This window comes from Ictalurus punctatus, chromosome 4 (genome assembly GCF_001660625.3).
Source record: "Ictalurus punctatus breed USDA103 chromosome 4, Coco_2.0, whole genome shotgun sequence".
Lineage (NCBI taxonomy): Eukaryota > Metazoa > Chordata > Actinopteri > Siluriformes > Ictaluridae > Ictalurus > Ictalurus punctatus.
The window spans coordinates 27,556,671-27,574,802 of NC_071284.1; the positions used below are offsets into that span (position 1 = coordinate 27,556,671).

Consider the following 18,132-nt stretch of genomic DNA (forward strand, 5'->3'; position numbering starts at 1 on the left):
ACTTAGAGTCCACCTCTCTGCAACACAATAAACTTTGATGAATTAGCAGGAGCATAATTACAAGATAAAATATTTATGCCTTCAGATACTCAGGTCCCCACTATTGAGAAATCCCATAGTAGCCCAGGCAGCTCAAAATCCTCGTCTGAGAGTCATCTGCGTTCACATGGCCCCTCTCGGAGTCAGAGCAAGAGCAGTGTTACTCAGGCTCACCTCGAGGATGCTGGGAACGCCATTGCTGCTGCCGAGGCCGCAGTGCAGCAAGCCCGCCTCCAGCCAAGTAACCTTTCCTTTTACAAATGAGTGCACAGCTTATCACTCTGTCTTTCCTCATGTTATCTCACCTTCCCTGTCTTTCTGTCTCTGTTGCTCATGTATCTGCCTATATGTATAATCAATTCATTTTTATTATTCTCTTTTTCGTTTAAAATCCCTAACCAGATCAGTAATATCTATGAAATACCCATGGTGGATATCAGAATAGAATACAGTGCCTTGCATAAGTATTCACCTTCCTTGAATTTTTCCACATTTTGTAGTGTTCCAAACTGAAATATAAATTGACTTATTTAGAATCATATTCCATGAATCTATGAATTCCTGCAATACAGACCTTATCATTGATCTACATAGACCTTATTATTGATCTACAAATTATTTACAAATAAACTTTTACAAATGTAAATGTAAATTGCATAAATATTCACAAAACTTTGAAGAGCCCTCGGAGCATCATTTAAATCCATTATGAAAAATTGAAAAAAAATGGCATAATGGCAACTTTGTCTAGAGGAAAGCTTTTCACCAAAGGTCAGTTACTGGGTAAGGAATGCATTCTACGAGGCATTGATCTTGGAGGACTAATGTCTACTCAACCTTTGTGTCTCACCAAAAACTGTTTTGCACCTTCAAATGCTAAAAATCGCAATTAAGTCCATTTAAATTCCAAATTGTAACATTACAAAATGTAAAAGTTCAAGGGTGTGAATACTTGTGCATGGCTCTGTATTAATTTTTACTTAAAAATAAAATGTTCTACAAAGTATACAATGTAAAGGAATATAATGCAGCATAAAACCAATTGCTACTTAAAGATAAAATTACTTTTAAAAATCTTAAACTTAATTTTTATTTAAATGAATTTTTCAATCTAAAATGTTTCATCTTTATACAAATTTCTTATCTTTAAAATGCTCTGAAACAAAATTTCATTTAAAAAAAACCTAAGTTTACACTCTTTTAAATTAAAATATCTGACAAGCTTTCCCACTTCACATTAATCAAAAAATGTCAACCATAAAATACTTTAAATTCCTGATAAAGATGAACTCCCCCAGATACTCAGATTTACAGATAATAAAATGAATTACAGATTTAGTACATGTGAGCATTTGTTCCATGTAGTAGTATTCTCTTTTTCCTACATACATTCAGTGAATTAATATTAAAATGGCCAGTATTCCAAATGCAGCCATTTGCAATGTAGTATATTTTCAGCATGTTTAAAAAACTCCATGTATGGTTTTGTGACAGAGCATGCCAGTTCCTCTCTTCCTAAATAGTTCATGCCAATCACACCTTTACCTAGGCTGAACCCAAATTTTTGTTATCATGATTGTGGTGGGCAATAGTCATAAGCTGGTTTCATGTGAGAGTAACCATAGTCTCTGTGGAAAAGTCCAACTCGACCAGCCAATGAGTGTTCATGTGACAAATCAACTGACCATCAAGTGAGGAGAACTACTGAGGAGGTGAGGCACATGACTCCTCCATAGCCCTCAAAAAGTCAACATGAAATAGTAAAACTGAATTTATTAGTCATGCAAAACTCTTAAAATATAAAATCAGTTATAAAACCTCAAACTAATTTACTTTTTTTTAAACCTAACTTGGCATTGGTCTTGATAACTGAAGGAAAATAACCTTTAAATGCAAAGTATTTTGGTTCATAACCCTGTCATAGAAATATTTTTTTTTTGAGAAAGAAAAAAAAAATCCTTCCATCCCTTGTGCCATAGTATTAGTTTTGGATGAATGCATTCATTACTTGCACTCAGAGCCTTGTGAATTGATATTTCTCTGTCGTTCTCTGCCTTAATCTCTCTCTCCTTCATTTCCTCTCACTGTATCTTAAAATTTGCAGACAGAGTAGGACACATACTGAATGATGGAGATGGATACACCCTGGACAGTGAGGATGGCACAGGCACTAATGCAGTGGACAGTGCTATCTTTCAGGTGCCTCAGCTGTGAGTGCACTCTTTCAACTTGTTCTTGCTCAGTTCATTATGCATTTGTATTAGTTAGACAGATAGTTAGATAGAGGGAATCATGGATAGCTCCAAAGACCAATCTATTATGGCACAAAACCTGCAGGCTTTTGTTACACAGATCTCTTTCCAGCAAGAGATCAACTCAAATCACAGTTCCCAGTCAACAAAGAAATGGCTTCTGAAGAAGATCAATGTTTTGGAGCCCAGATCTAAAACCTAATGAAAGCATGTGGAATGACTTGGTTTGTTACTGACTTTTATTGATTTGTAATGACTCTCAATTCGTTAGACCTGGATAATTTTTCCAAGGAAGAGTAAAATAAAATTGCAAAATCATGATGTGCTATGTTCTCCCCATGCTGCGAGGGTTTCCACTAGGTAAAACGGTTTCCTCCCCTAGTCCAAAGACATGCATGGTAGACTGATTGGCATGTCCAAAGTGTCTGTAGTGTATGAATGGGTGTGTGTATGTGATTGTGCCCTGCAATGGATTGGCACCCCGTCCAGGGTGTACCCCGCCTTCTGCCCAATGCTCCCTGGGATAGACTCCAGGTTCCCCATGACACTGTAGGATAAGCAGTATAGTATAGAAAATGGATGGGTGGAAGATTGTTAGACTCTTATCCAAAACGACTGAGTGCAGTATTACAAGCAAATGGTGTTCTAACACAATATTGGATAGGGGGTATGCAACCGGGTTATTGTAATCTTTCCTTTCCTTAAACATTTCTCTTTGTTTCTCACTTGAATTTTGTCGGCTGCTATATCTCAAAAAAAAAGATCTGACATGATTTAGCTTTCTTTCTTTTTATACATCACAAAAACCTAGCTCATGGCTAGACTGAAGTGTTGGGAGTCAAAAGCAATAGCTTATGCTTTAGTTACTGCATTTAAGTGTAATGAAAAGTTTAACCATAAAAAAGTAAATAGGTTAGTTTTTTTTCTGGTTGTTAAGAAACTAATAGCCGAGACAGGATATCCAAGCACCCCTCACAGCAGAATAAACAGTCCCTGAGTCTACACTGGCAATACGCACTCAAGTTTGTGCGTAGTGGTATTCTCTAAAAATTTGCAGGTATCCATAGAAAATGATGGAATGAATCAGTGTAATATATTTATAAATTTATGTTTCTTTTTATATCAGGAAGACGATTCCTAATGGTTTGGATTTGAGAGGCTCAGACTCTCTGAAGAATCTGCATGACTCTGAAAGTAAGCTTATAGTTATTGTTACTGTCATTAAGAAATAATAGCCACTTTGTGTTTAGAACAGGCAGTAAAGATTGCTATGTTAAATTGACAGTGGGAGCTATTGTCTGAGGATAAGATTTTTTTTTGTCTTTTTAATGCTCTTTTTTAACGCATTAATAGTGAGGAAATTCTAGCCTAATCTTGGACACCAGATGTTTTAAGTGAATAACGGTGTCTAATAAAAAGTATATGGATTTTTTCTGAGGTTCCTCACCTAGTAGGAAGTTAGAGTAAAAAAAGTTAGTCTCATCTCTCATTGCATGTAACAGAACATTTAGCAAAGGCACATTTTGAGGTTTATTAATAGTACTGGCATGCTCCCGAGTTTAAATTAGCACGTCTAAAAGCTGTTTATGAGGTTGGGATCCTGTTGGGCTAACAGATACCATAGTCTGTCTGGCATAGCTGTTCTACTGTGTCACTGCTCTACTCTTCTGAATTATTCATCAGAGAAGGGTGTGTGTGTGTGTGTGTGTGTGTGTGTGTGTGTGTGTGTGTGTGTGTGTGTGTGTGTGCATGCATCTCAAGAGAGAAAGAAAGAAGACAGGCTCCAGTCTGGCAGGAATTAGTCTGCAACCTTGCTTTAAAACCGATAAAAGAAATCCCTTGAATGCACAAAAGAACGTTGTTTTTAATATGTTTGATCTTGACCTAAGAAACTTTTTATTTGCAGTAGTCTGCTCCTCAAAGACTTTTTTTTTAATTGATGCAGTATTAAATGTAATGTCATGTAAGGTTTAATTTATCACACTGTACTTTTTGTTTTGAGGTACTGTATGCATGATTGATGTGGTTTAAAGTAAATATTCAGTTCATGCCCACTAGAGGTCACAGAATGTTTAGTTTTATTTTTACATATCTTAGGTTCACAGTGTTTAGTGAGGTTAACTAAGCCTTGTACTCCTAAAATAAGATGTTATGTAATTGCATTAGTATTAAAAATTTATTGAATAATGTTAATACTCTATACTTTGTGTTGCTGATACTGACTCTTTTATGGATTTTTACTGATGTAGATAAGAACCATATGATTGGAGAGATCAAGGTTGCACTGAAGAAAGAGATGAAGACTGAAGGAGAACAGCTGGTTCTTGAGATTCTTCAGTGCAGGAACATTACTTACAAGTTCAAATCTCCAGATCATCTGCCTGGTAATGGAGGATTCACGAAAAAGCCCACATCTTTGCCACAGGATCCATAATGCATAACATTGTTATCCTAAAACCGGCGCCACACTAGCTGACTCGGAACAACTTGATTTGGGCGAGAGGTGTCACACTTAGCAAATGTTGCTACTGATTTTGCCCTCCTCAGTTGGTGGAGCTGTCACACTCATTGCTTAAGAACAGAGGATAGGTGACCCACTAAACGACTGCCTTCTACTTTTCTCTCCGCCTCATTGTCATGTATGGCAATGCCCCATTTTCGCGTCTGGTCATCGAATTAAGAAGGCACATAGCGCAAACATAAATGAAAACAACAATGAACAACAACTAGCATGCTGTGGCAGCGGTTGCTATTTGTGCCTTGTCGTTTGCAGGTGCACACGAAATGTGGCAGAAGAGAAGCGCAAAAAGCTTTGGACGAAACCACATTTGCGAGGTCACGGACAATATGGCTTTCATTTAGTTTTCGTAACTGTTTAAAACACTGGTATAAATATAAATAGACATTAAATATTTTGTAAATATCTTACAAGTTTTCAAGTATTTAATTTTTTTACCCAAGCTGACAAGAGTGACACTGGCTACTTCACCTTTATGTATGAATGGTCCTTCCTTCTCAGTGGTCACTGCCTTGGTCAGGTATACCTGCCCACTGACTGCCCAGTGATAGTTTCAAACATGTCAGAAACCTTTTTCCAGTTGGTGAAGTGATTAGCTCGGCAGAGAGTCCAGAGAATCAAGGGACCTCCCACTGGTAGATGCTAATCCTTGCTTTGTCTCCCTTCAACTGGCTGGCTATTATGTAAATGAAACTAAAACCTGAAAATTACTGGAAAAATCCGCTAGTGTGAAGCCGACTTAAGCAAAAATAGTTGATGCAGCCTCAGTACCCAGGATGCGTCCTGAATTTTAACAGAGATCATAACTGTTAGATGTTGTTGTATGTGTATTATTAGTTAGAATTCATTCTTGTTTCAGAGCATATGCTTAGCAGTATATCCCCCACCATAATAAAATATGTACCCTTTCCAGTGCACAGTGGGAAGTGCTGCTATCTTACAGCTCTAAAGTCCCTGGTTTGACTCTGAGCTCTGGTCTGTGTGGAGTTTTTCATGTTTTCCCTCTGTCCATGTAGGTTTCTTCTGGGTTTCATCCCAACTCCCAAAAACATGACAGTGGCTGGATGGCTATTGTCATGTAATGGGGTTTAAGACAGATGCAATTGCAGTTAAAAACTTTATTAAGTGGCAGGCAAACAAATCCAAAATGTATAGCACAAACGTAGTCAAAAACAAGCAAAATGTCAGACGAACAGCAAACAGGCGAAACAAGAATAAAAATGTGAGAACTAAACCGGATCAAAAACCATGAATCAATGAACGCGGATAAACGGCTTGGTATGGTACAGACACGCAATACAATGTAATCAACAGTAAAACAAAAACAGCTTTGAATAATGATGGCACATGAGGGAGACATCCAATAACAAGACAGGGGCAGATACAAGTCATAATCCATAACAAAACACACCTGCTGAAAGTAAACAAAGTCACTGACAACCTGGAAGTGCATGCTGTTGCGTTATGGGCTGTTGTGCCCCCCGGTGGTCCTGGCTCTCTGGGTAAACTGTCCACACAGCCCCCCAGGTCCCAAGGCAGGCATTGTAGCTAGTATAGCTGGTTCCTTTAGGATCCGAGGAGCAGACATGAGGTTGGGGCAGGCTCGCTGTGGTCGTGAGGGGGGAACAAGGCTTGGGAGGTTGCGTCATCAGCCTCATGCGTGAGCAGAACTTCGTAGGCCGTCTTGTCAGCCTCAGGCTTGAACTGAACTTGGTAGAATGTCTTGTCGGCCTTAGGCATGAGCAAAGTGTGATGAGGAATACCATTGGTCTCAGGTGTGAGCAGTGCATTGTGGACCATCTGGTCGGCTTCAGGCATGATCAGAGGTTGGTGGACCGTCTCATTGGCCTCAGGCATGAGCAGAGCTTGCTGGGCTGTCTCGTCGGTCTCGGGCAAAAACAGGACTTGGTAGGCCATCTTGTCTGCCTCTGGCGCCAACAGGACTTGGTAGGCCATCTTGATGGCCTCTGGCATAAAGAGGTCTTGGTAGTCTGTGCCGTCAACCTCTAACTGGAACTGAACCTCTGAGCTTGCCTCGTTGACCTCTATCAGGATCATGGCTGGATAGACCACTTCATCCATCTCACACTGGGGCTCAGGAGATGAGGTCACCACGTTGACCTCTGGCTGGAGCTCTGCAGGGGAGACCTTCTCATGGGTCTCAGGCTGGAGCTCTGGAGATGAGGTCACCACACTGACCTCCAGCTGGAGCTCTGCAGGGACAGTCCACCTTGTTGGTCTCAGGCTGAAGCTCTGGAAATGAGGTCGCTACATTGACCTCTGGCTGGAGCTCTGCAGGGGAGATAACCTGGATAACAGGAACATGAGCCACTATCTTTCCTTGGGCTTGGGGTTCATCAGGCTCTCAAAATAAAGCTGGCACTGGAGAAAAAATCCCTTCAGAAAGGGAGCCGGAACATCCAGGTGAAACCACCTCAAATCAAACACTGGCATAAAGATCCCAGCATGACACTCCCTTTGCTCTCCTGCTGCATCTATGTTGCAGGAAAAGTATTATGTCATGTAATGGGGTTTGAGACGGATGCAATTGCAGTTAAGAGCTTTATTAAGAGGCAGGCAGACAAATCCAAAATGTGTTGCTCAAACGTTTTGAGCAACACATTTGCACATTTGAGCAACACACGTTGCTCAAACGTTTTGAGCAACACAAAAAACAAGCAAAAGGTTGGTTGAACAGCAAATAGGATGAATTAGGCAAAACAATAATCAATAAACATTAGAACTAAACAGGATCAAAAACCATGAATCAATGAACAAGGATAAAAGGCTTGGTACGGTACAGACACGCAATACTTCACACTGAACAAAGACACATGAGGGGTTTAAATTATGAATGTAATCAACGGTAAAACAAAAACAGCTGTGAATAATGATTGGAGATGGAGACAACCAATGACAAGACAGGGGCAGAGACAAGACATAAACCGTAACACAACTCGGAAATGCGCACTGTTGTGATATGGGCTGTTGAGCACGCTGCTCGCTCCGGCGCTTAGCATGATGGGAACTCTGTGACGGCTATACTAAATTTCCATTAGATGTGAATATGATTAATGTCTGCACTCATGGTGCCTTGTAATGGAGTAATGTCCCATACAGGGTCAATTCCCGCCTCACACCCAGTGATCCCGAATAGGGTGGTCGCCCACACCCCTGACCAGGATAAATCAGTTACTAGAAAAGTTAGACAGATGAATGGACAGATGGATGGAGGAATAGGTGGATGAATGGCTGAGCGGATTGATTGATTTTTTTGGTTGGTTGATTGATTGATTGTTGGATGGGTGGATGGATGAATGAATTGATGAATGAGCCTTTTACATTTAGATCCCATTTTGGGAAGTATTTCTTTAGTCTGGTAATTTGGGACTGTAAGGTGAATAAGCTACCATTTTAAAGCCATCATTTCTGTGTTTTTTTTCTTGTAAAGATTTGTATGTGAAGCTCTATGTGGTTAACGTGGCCACACAAAAGCGGATCATAAAGAAAAAGACGAGAGTGTGCCGCCATGACCGAGAGCCCTCCTTCAATGAGACTTTCCGCTTCAGTCTCAACCCAGCCGGTCACTCCATTCAGGTGAGAATGACAGAATAAGCTATAGCACATAAAATAAAGATATTTTCACAAACAAATACATGTGGTTCAGCAACACACTGTATTCTTCTGTATTCTCTTCGGTCACTTCAGAAACAGTGATTCCATAAGCAAATTAATACAAATTAAGGGCATGTATTAGATTTCTGGAAGCCTGTTTCGATCATTCATGACCAAATAAAGGCATATTAAATATTCACCAATCACATCTAGTGCCACATCACATCCAGTGCCAATAGCATTCAAAGTGCCTGTAAAAAGGCCACAATATGGCCAAAAGTATGTGAACACCTGATAAATCTCACCCATATGTGCTCTTTGAACATCCCATTATAAATTTTGTCCCTCCTTTGCCGTTATAATAATTTCCACTCTTCTGGGAAGACTTTCCACTAGATTTTGGAGCATGGCTGAGAAGAGTTTTCCACAAGAGAATTAGTGAGGTCAGACACTGATGTCAGGTCAGGAGACCTGGCACACAGTCAGCATTACAATTTATCCCAAAGGTATTTAGTGATGAGGTCAGGGCTCTGGGTGGACTGCTTGAGTGCTCCAATCTAAACTTGGCAAACAATGTCTTCATGGAGCTTGCTTTGTGCACAGAGGTATTATAATTCGTAGACAGGTTTGGGACCCTTTGTTCCAGTGAAGGCAAATATTCATACTCTAGCATAGAAAGACATTCTAGACAATTGTGTGCTTCCACCTCTGTGGCAACAGTTTAGAGACGAACCACATATGGTTGTGAAGGTCGGGTGTCCATATACTTTTGGCCATATAGTGTACTATATGCGTAGTGCACAGTCATGTCTACATTCTAATTTTGAGTTCTTGTTGCATATTGGACTTGTCTTCTCACTGGCTTTAAATCTCATCATACTTGAGATTTAATTACAAGTTTCAGTTAGATTATTCTGAGAGCCTCTAAGATTAAAACCTTCCATGGGTATCACAAATAATGATCATACAAATTAGTACTTTTTATTAGGGATCTTAGTAAATCAAGACATCATTATGGAATTTGACTTGTAAGTCATCTTCTTAATGTTCCAAAATGTTCTGTGCTCTCTTGTCTCTCTTCCTACAAACAGCTGTTCCTGGTGTCTAATGGAGGGAAGTTTGTGAAGAAGACACTGATTGGTGAAGCTTACATCTGGTTGGACAAAGTGGACATGCGGAAGCGAGCAGTGAGCTGGCACAAATTAGTGGCCAGTTCTCCTCATATGCAGCCCTGATCCGTACCAACCAGTGCAGAAATAAGTGACTGTGATTGAAAAAATTAAGACAGTGGCATTTCAGTAATAACTGTGTCCTGATCAAACCTTATTGACAAGTACATAGTAAACTTTATTGAAATTCTGACCCTCACTCAATAGGTTTAAAAGCTTTCTTAGCTGTTGCAATTAATGTACAGTGTTTATATGTAAGTGGATGAAAGCAAATTAAGCAAAAAAATATATACAGAGAAATCAGTAGCAAAATTTCTGATCTTTCAGAAAATATAACCACCTCGTTCCCTCTCAGTCCACTGTATAGTTTATATGATTAAATTTATCATATCAGATTATGTTATGTACATACTGAGAAAATAAAATAAAAAATAGTTCCGATTTTTTTATGTGATAAATACAGTATGAACCTTCAGAATAGCTTGATTAAGCACACATGCTCAATGATGCTCAGTCTCTACTGTCTTATTCGGTGTCACAACAATATTTTGTTAAACTTTTCATCTGAATATAAGATTTTTATGTAGCATTTCATTGGTCTGTGGATAAATGTGGTATCAGAGGTTGTATCACTTTGACTTCATTCCTTCTAGAGGCTGCAGTGGTGGTAAAAGAACCTCTGCTAGTTTTATTTCATATTCCATACACATGTGTAGACCATGCACTATGTTCTTGAAAGAGCCTTAAGTGCTCTGAAAAGTCATAGTAACAACTACATTGAATCAATACAAATAATGATTGTATGTGTTTGTATTTATTTGAAAGCATCTCGAAATAATTGTCATGTAACTGTTCTGATGTCAAGAGTGATTCCTGTTTTGTGACAAAGTTCTATGTTCAAACAAATATGCAATGAAGAAAAGGATGAAAAAATATAGATGCAGATTTCTGAATTGGCTCAGCTGAAATCTGGTCACTGTTTGTGTGGTGCAAGGTGTCTGTATAAATGAGTGTCACTGTGGTGCGGTTTAAAGCTGTTACATTTTTCATTGGCTTTTGGAATGAATAATTGTTGCTGCTCATCTCAGTTTTAGTAGCAGAGAAACAAACATATTCACTGCCTGCACCATATCAGTGTAAAAGATGCGTAAAAGGACAAGTGTATTCGGTTGTGCTCAAATACCAGACAGTGACCATTGGTTTAGTTCCAAAAATGAAGATTAGATGAATAAATACATCAACGTAGAGATCTCCTCAAAACAACAGTGATCAGTGTTTCCATATCAGTCAGTGGATTTTTTTGCACATGGGGAAAAAAGATCTTTAATGATTTTTTAATTAACATATTCAGCATATTTTGTAAAGATAGTGTACAGATATAACTTGGGCTTGAACAAAGAAATGTTTGTGTGGTAACGAGGTTGCTGTCACAGTGAAATGAACTATGTGCCAACCTAATGTCCTAACCAAATCCACTGCTTCATTTTGGGTATTTCTATGCAACATGAATTATGCCTGGATGCATTTCTTCAGAGTTTGAATATATATAAATATATAAATCTTTTAAATATAATTTTACTTTTAATTTGACTTCTATTGAAGATATATAAATACATATGTATAAACTGTTTTGACAGTAGATTTTGAGAATATGCACTTTAGTTAAATTTCTGTTCCAATGTGTTTTGGACTTTCCATTATGACTATGTGAAAGTTATTGCTACATGGAATACAGTGACCTGTGAATTGTCCTGGGGAAAAAAGGCACTGCTTAATCTAAAATCTGAAAGAAAGAAAAAAAGAAAGAAAAAAAGAAAAAAAAATCATCCTTGTTGGTGCTTTACAAACTATGAGAACCCACTTTTAATGGCCAATTAAATCTCATTGAATCACTTGAAAATCATAATTTTTTCGTCTAACGCTTTCCACGTGTGTATCTGGATTTCAATCAAAAGCTGTGTCCCCTTTAAATAATGATCGAAATATGGCTGTTGTCTCCTCTCTGTTGTGTCAGTGTAATGTCCGCCTGGTTTGTTATGCTGTATTCCTGGGAACTAACATGATGAGTCTGATGTATTCAGTTGCAGTAAATGGTTTGAATGTGATTTGATTATTTTTGATTATGTAAATACATAAGATATTTTCTATAAGAAGAGGTTTGAATATTTATTTGGTTTGACACTGAGCATGTGCGTGTGAACTCAAGGTCAAAGTCCTGTCTGTACATATGTATTTGTCTAAATATGTGAGCAAGTGATCCATGTGATTATCTGGATGATGTCAATCAACCCATATCAGTCTCTCTAATAAAATCTGTGAAATCTCACACAATGAATATAATGAGGTGAAAAAAGTACACAAAATCATCAATGAATTTCTATGGTTTTACATGGATGTTGCATGTTCTGCTAGATGTCTGTTGATATTTTTGCCTACAGATTCTGTTTAAAAAAGGAGAAATGAGTACCTTTATCTGAAAATTGTATGCTGACTTAAAATGCTTGTAAAATGAGTCTTGTTTTTTTTTTCACTTGTAAAAATGAGAAATTTAATGTCATGGTTTTATGGTTGTCCATAGGATGTCATGAAATTATGCAAATTGTGCTGTAGAAAAAAAAAGAAAAGAAAGAAGAAATATGAATAAAATGTTCCCTAAATCTAATAAATATTAGAGATTCTATTGTAAATGTAAAAATGTGCCTTAATTTCCTTATTTAATTTCACACAGAGGGCCTGTTTTTATGTAGCAATTAGGTTCATTTTTATACTGTAGTATAATAGTATGAAGTCTGTAACATTTTGAGAAAACAAGTGAGTTCCCGCTTTTTTTTTTTGTATGGTTGGCACATATCTCTGTAGACTTGAATTAGCTTGCAATCTTTCAATATACAGTATGTCCTGATGTATCATAGTAGCTACTATCAGTTAATGTGGCATGTACCATTTTACACTCTGTACACTGAATCATTTCAGCTGCAGGACCTAAAACAGAAACTAGCTATAAAAATGTAAAGTCTCCTTTTCCATTAATGAGGCATCAGTGGGCCTAATTTATAGAGCTGGATACACTCTAAAAAAAATGCTGGGTTATTTTTTCTACCCAAATGCTGGGTTGAGCATTTTGGGTCATTTAATTGGGTTGTTTTCTCAGTCTTGTGTAGTTTTTGGGTAGTTTTGTGTAACCCAACAGCTAAGTTAGCGGCTGGGTCATTTTCACCGACAGCTGAATCAATGCACCCCTCCCCCACCCTCAGCCAGGCCGGTGCCAGGAGTGGTGCATCACATCTGACTCATTCAAATTCAGAATTCAAGTAAAGCCAAATTCCATGACATCCATAGCCTCTATGTATGACCGTCTGGCTTTCATGGCACCTTTTGTGCTTTTGGAGAAACAAATACTCCAGCAAATGTGCAGAAAAAGATTGGTTGGGATGAGGAACTTCCAGAATACCTAAGACCTCAGTAGGATTTACCTAATCTAGCTGAAATGCAAATAAAAAGATTCTTCTTGCCTTCAAGTTTTGGAAAGGTTAAAATGTATGAGCTTCACCATTTTGCAGATGCAAGTGTCTCTAGATAGAGTGCATGTACTTACCTGCGAGCCATTAATAAATCTGACAAAGTCCATTGCTGTTTGGTAATGTGAAAGTCAAGAGTTTCACCAACCAAAGTCACAACTATACCGAGACTGGACCTCTTGGCAGCAGTTGTTGAAGTTCAAACTAGTGATATGCTTCGGAAGGAACTAGAAATCCAAGATTTAGAAGAATTCTTTTGGACGGATTCCAGTTGTGCTCAGCTACATAAGCAATGATACAAAGAGGTTTCATGTCTTTGTAGCCAACTGTGTACAGAGAATCAAGTCAAGTACAAAGCCTGAATAATGGGCTTATGTTACTTCCGAGGGTAATCCAACAGATCATGCCTCTCAAGCTTTGACAGCAGAGCAACCTCAAACTGGTTCACGGAACCAAAGTTTATTTGGCAAATAGAACTACCAGACAGAGAACGCAAGGTGGGAAAAATTACAGAAGATGATCTGTACATCACATTACAGAAGATTACAGAAGATGACTTCGCAAGGTTCTTGTGTGCGACACTTAGGCGGAGGAGAGCAGATCATTATTGGATCGCATACAGAAATTCTCTGATTGGTCAAGAGGAGTAAGGGCAGTTGGCAGGCCGAAAACATGCACTATACACACATATATAAGACATAAGAAGATTCACAAAATTTAAGGAGTAACATACAAAGTCATAAAGAACTTGGACGTTAATAAGTTGAGTGGTCCAAGAAGAGGTTTTGTAAATATTTTGACTTATTTGTTCATGTAATTTAATTGAAGTCTGCCATTTCCAGACACTTAAATTGTCAAAGAGTAACTGTGTTTTCTCATTCAGCTTATGTGCTTTTGTACATGATAAGAGAAGGCTATTTTGTATTGTCACACACTCTGGTAAATTTGTACTCGAACTTGACATGGACTCTGACATTTTGGACATTTTTCAGAGTGTACTCGAGTCTGTGTCATGTGTAACATGAAAAGAAAGATAAAAAAAATAAATAACAACATAAAATTATGATAACAAGAAATTAACGAATGTCTACCTGCCTGACCAGGGGGATTTCTGTGCATGCACATAGAAAGCCACCTCATTGTGTGAGTACTGAATGGATTCGATGCACGACTGCTTCTGCGTTTTGTCTCAGCCAGCTCAGTTACATCCAGTGCTGCGCTGGAAGCCATTTTCTCTATTGGAGATAACTGTGTGAAGATGGTGTAGGAGTATATGACATATTACACTCGCTGTTTACAAGAGCTTCCCCAGATTACCATGAATGAATTAATTGTATTGCGAGGCAGTCAGCTGTTACACCCAAGAGTAAGGAGAAGGGTTTCAAATTATATATTTCGAGTTACATTGATAACTTTGAGAGTGAGTATTCTCATGCTATATCCAACTAGTGAAGCTAGCTATGTCTCCATTTCTGACAGTTCATACCTGTTTCCTTTCAAAGGGAACTCGACGTTACGTTTAGCATAACAGTATGGGAGCGCCCTTGCGCACACGACCGGCATCTGAAGCTTGTGTAAAATCATGCCTCTAATTATAGGCCTGCCATGAACAGGTGATGTGGCAATTAAGTGCGTCATGTGGCATAAATATGGCACGTGTGAACCACGCCGTCAACCTTATTATCTTCAGCCAGACTGCATGTCGGATGTTTGTGTATAGAAACAAAAGACTGTTCATTTCCTCTCTATCTTTTCTCAAAATCTCAGAACTTTTCTATCACTTTAAAAAAAGAGAAGAAAAAAAAGGAATGCGTGAGAGAGAAAAATATGAGTGGGAGAATTCAGGAAGTGTGTTATGGCTTGCTCCCGTTTCATCACGGGGAGTAGTGCACACTTTCTGTGTAAACTGTCTAGGTTGGAGCAAGAGGCTCAAGAGGCTGCACATTGTAACGCCTGGTAGCTCTGCTCGCGACTCGCTCTCTTCTCGGAAGCCGAAGCAAATTGGGTTTCAGAGCCTCGCGGATATGGGCCAGCCGCTGCCGGGGCAGCTAGCCGTCTCAGGTCCCGGGGATCTCATGGATCCGGAAGAGGAGCCGGAGACGAGCGCTGCTCTATCTCTTGCTGTCTTCTGGGTCCAGCACGCGTCATGACTCCTCCTTCTGCAACGGAAAGCCAAAAAGGAAAAAAAAAAACTCACACACAAAAATAATAGTAATAATTCCTCTCTGACTCCAAGGAGCCAGAATGGTGTACTAAAAACTGAGAGCAGCATATAAAGAGCTGCTTGAAGTACTTACTAAGGCTGGATGAGCTTTTTTCTCCCCAGTGAAAGTAAATCCCTCACACTGCAGAAAACGTCTGGGTTACGCATGTAACCCTGTTCCCTGAGAAGGGAACGAGACGTTGTGTTTAGCATAACACTATGGGAAGCGCCTCTCGCGCGTGACCAGTATCTGAAGCTTGTGTAAAATCATGCGTATTTATAGGCCTGCCATGATCAGGTGACGTGGCAATTAAGCACGTCACGTGATATAAATATGGCACCTGTGAACCGTGCCATCGGCCTCTATTATCTGAAGCAAAGACTCTATTATCTGAAGCGAAGACGCAATTCAGAGGCCCAATTCACAGGCCCTCCATACCTTCCCTGGTAAGACAAAGATACGCGATGTCTCGTTCCCTTCTCAGGGAACAGGGTTACATGCGTAACCCAGACGTTCCCTTTCAAAGGGAACTTCGACACTATGGGAACGAGAATACCCACTCCATCATACCGAGGGTACGGCCTCAGCGGCAACAGTAGTGGTGATGCTGTGTCAATGCAGCGCATCTCTAATTGGATACTGAAAGCAATCTCGATTGCTTATGAGGCGCGCAGTCTCGCTATGCCTCTGGGCATAAGGGCTCATTCCACTAGGGCGGTCACCTCCACGAAGGCTTTGTCCAAAGGGATATACTTACAGGATGTGTGTGCTGCTGCAGGGTGGTCTACGCACACACATGCATTCATTATTACAGCCTGGATGTTCATTCTACCCCGGGCTGGAGTGTCTTGCCGTGACCCTTGGGCTTGAGTCTTTTTGAACAGGCCGTACCCTTGGTATGACGGAGTGGGTATTCTCGTTCCCATACTGTTATGCTAAACAAAACACTGAGTTCCCTTTGAAATGGAACGTCTGGGTTGCACATGTAATCCTGTTCCCTGAGAAGGGAACGAGACGTTGCGTAGCTTTGTCATACCAGGGCAGGCCTGTGAATTGCGTCTTCGCTTCAGATAATAGTGGCTGACGGCGTGGTTCACAGGTGCCATATTTATATCACTCGACGCGCTTAATTGCCACGTCACCTGATCATGGCAGGCCTATAAATAGAGGCATGATTTTACACAAGCTTCAGATACTGGTCGCGTGCACAAGGGTGTTGTTGTATATAAAATATACATGAAATAATCATGAGGGAGACCTAGTATGAATAATATGTAATCTTATTGAGAAGTCACTGGGCTGGTGGACTGTATGAACAGATGTTCACCTAAGACACACACACACACACAGAGGTCTGGTGTGTATGCAGAAAACAGAAATTAATCTGTTTCATATTCTGTTTCATATTCTGTTTCATGAAAAACTCTTATAGAGTAATGTACATGTAAGCACTACAAACAAAAAAAGAAATGTGAACAAACATAAAATTTACTCATAATGTTGAGATGGTGTGTTTGAAAGTGTCCGTTCTCGACGAAAATCCAGTCACAGTGACACAGACAAGGTCAGGTTATTGTTTAAACAAAACAAAATATATTTTGGAGCCAAGCTGCACCTGCAAGATAAGGGTTAACATACGTAATGGTGTTCTGGGACAGCTAACTCTAAACATATTGGTGTCTGGGTCATCCTGACCCTAAGAAATCTGTATAAATAGAAGAGCTTCAGCTCTGGTTTTTGAGATCGCATTTTGGGGCATCTCAAACTGTGGGGATCTCGTGTGGTGGAACGGAACGAATAAACCTGGACCCTTGCTTCTTCTCACTCACGGCTGGTGTATTATTTTTCTTGCTCCAATTGAATATGTAAGTATCTGTTTCTATGTTAAGTGTCTTCAGGTAATAGGCAAAATTTGAGCCAGCAGTGTTCCCATACTGCTATGCTATCCTTCTCAGGGAACAGGGTTACATGCGTAACCCAGACGTTTTTACATTTTTGTATTTATTTCTCTAATTAAATGTACTTTATACAATAAATTATTTGTACTTGCATCCACTTCCTCCTCTGGTCTATGACAACTTGAGTACATGGTGTGGGAATTACGTAGGAATTTAGAGTGAATAACTGTAAATAATTAAAATATCACCTGAAATCTGAAAACAGCTGAATGTAAGGTGAGACTATAAGGTGTAAAGTCTGTGTAATGTTGATGCAGGAGAGCGAGAATAAAGGGGTCCCACGACAGCTGCATTGATAAGAGAACACACACATATGCACAAATAAAAAGAACACACACACATGGGGATGAGGTTTAGGATGAGCTTGTGTATTTACACAAGTTACTTTTTAACAGAATATGGTTTCACTGTATATCACACAGGGCATAAAGTCATTTTATTAACCCTCTGTGGTCATTGAGTTGCTTGGGTACACTTGGAAACAGACAAGAGAGGTGGCATCTGAGTTCCCTGAGACACTTGTGTATATGTTTGCATAGTCACATCACCCATCTTTAGTGATACAGAGTTGGTGGAGTTTGACCATATGTCTAACCATAAAACACACAGAATAAACATAGAGGCCCAGAGGTACACAGTATAGAGTACATAGTGTTAAAACATTCACTCACCCATGATAAAAGTTGCTTATCCTTGTTGGAAGACGTCTCAAACATAAATAAAGGGGAATGGGGAAACAGAGGCATGATATAGACACCTCAGTGCAAAGATGCATATAATGAAAAACAAACCCTGGAAAAGGTAGTGGGGAAATTGAGAGCAATCCTAAATGGGTAAACCTGAGGTATCTTGAAGATAA

At 39.4% G+C, this 18,132-nt stretch overlaps 1 protein-coding gene across 3 annotated transcripts in view; it reads left to right on the top strand.

Annotated features, from left to right (window-relative positions):
• The window catches only part of pclob (piccolo presynaptic cytomatrix protein b), a 45,380-nt gene extending 33,028 nt beyond the window's left edge, over positions 1-12,352 (top strand). For all 3 annotated transcript variants that reach the window (XM_053678097.1, XM_053678099.1, XM_053678098.1), the window contains 6 exons: positions 86-280; positions 2,144-2,249; positions 3,418-3,485; positions 4,541-4,675; positions 8,261-8,406; positions 9,516-12,352. In XM_053678097.1, coding sequence (XP_053534072.1) covers positions 86-280; positions 2,144-2,249; positions 3,418-3,485; positions 4,541-4,675; positions 8,261-8,406; positions 9,516-9,659 — 794 coding nt within the window. In that variant the 3' untranslated portion in view covers positions 9,660-12,352. The remainder of the gene's footprint in view (positions 1-85; positions 281-2,143; positions 2,250-3,417; positions 3,486-4,540; positions 4,676-8,260; positions 8,407-9,515) is intronic.
• The last annotated feature ends 5,780 nt before the right edge of the window (positions 12,353-18,132 follow it).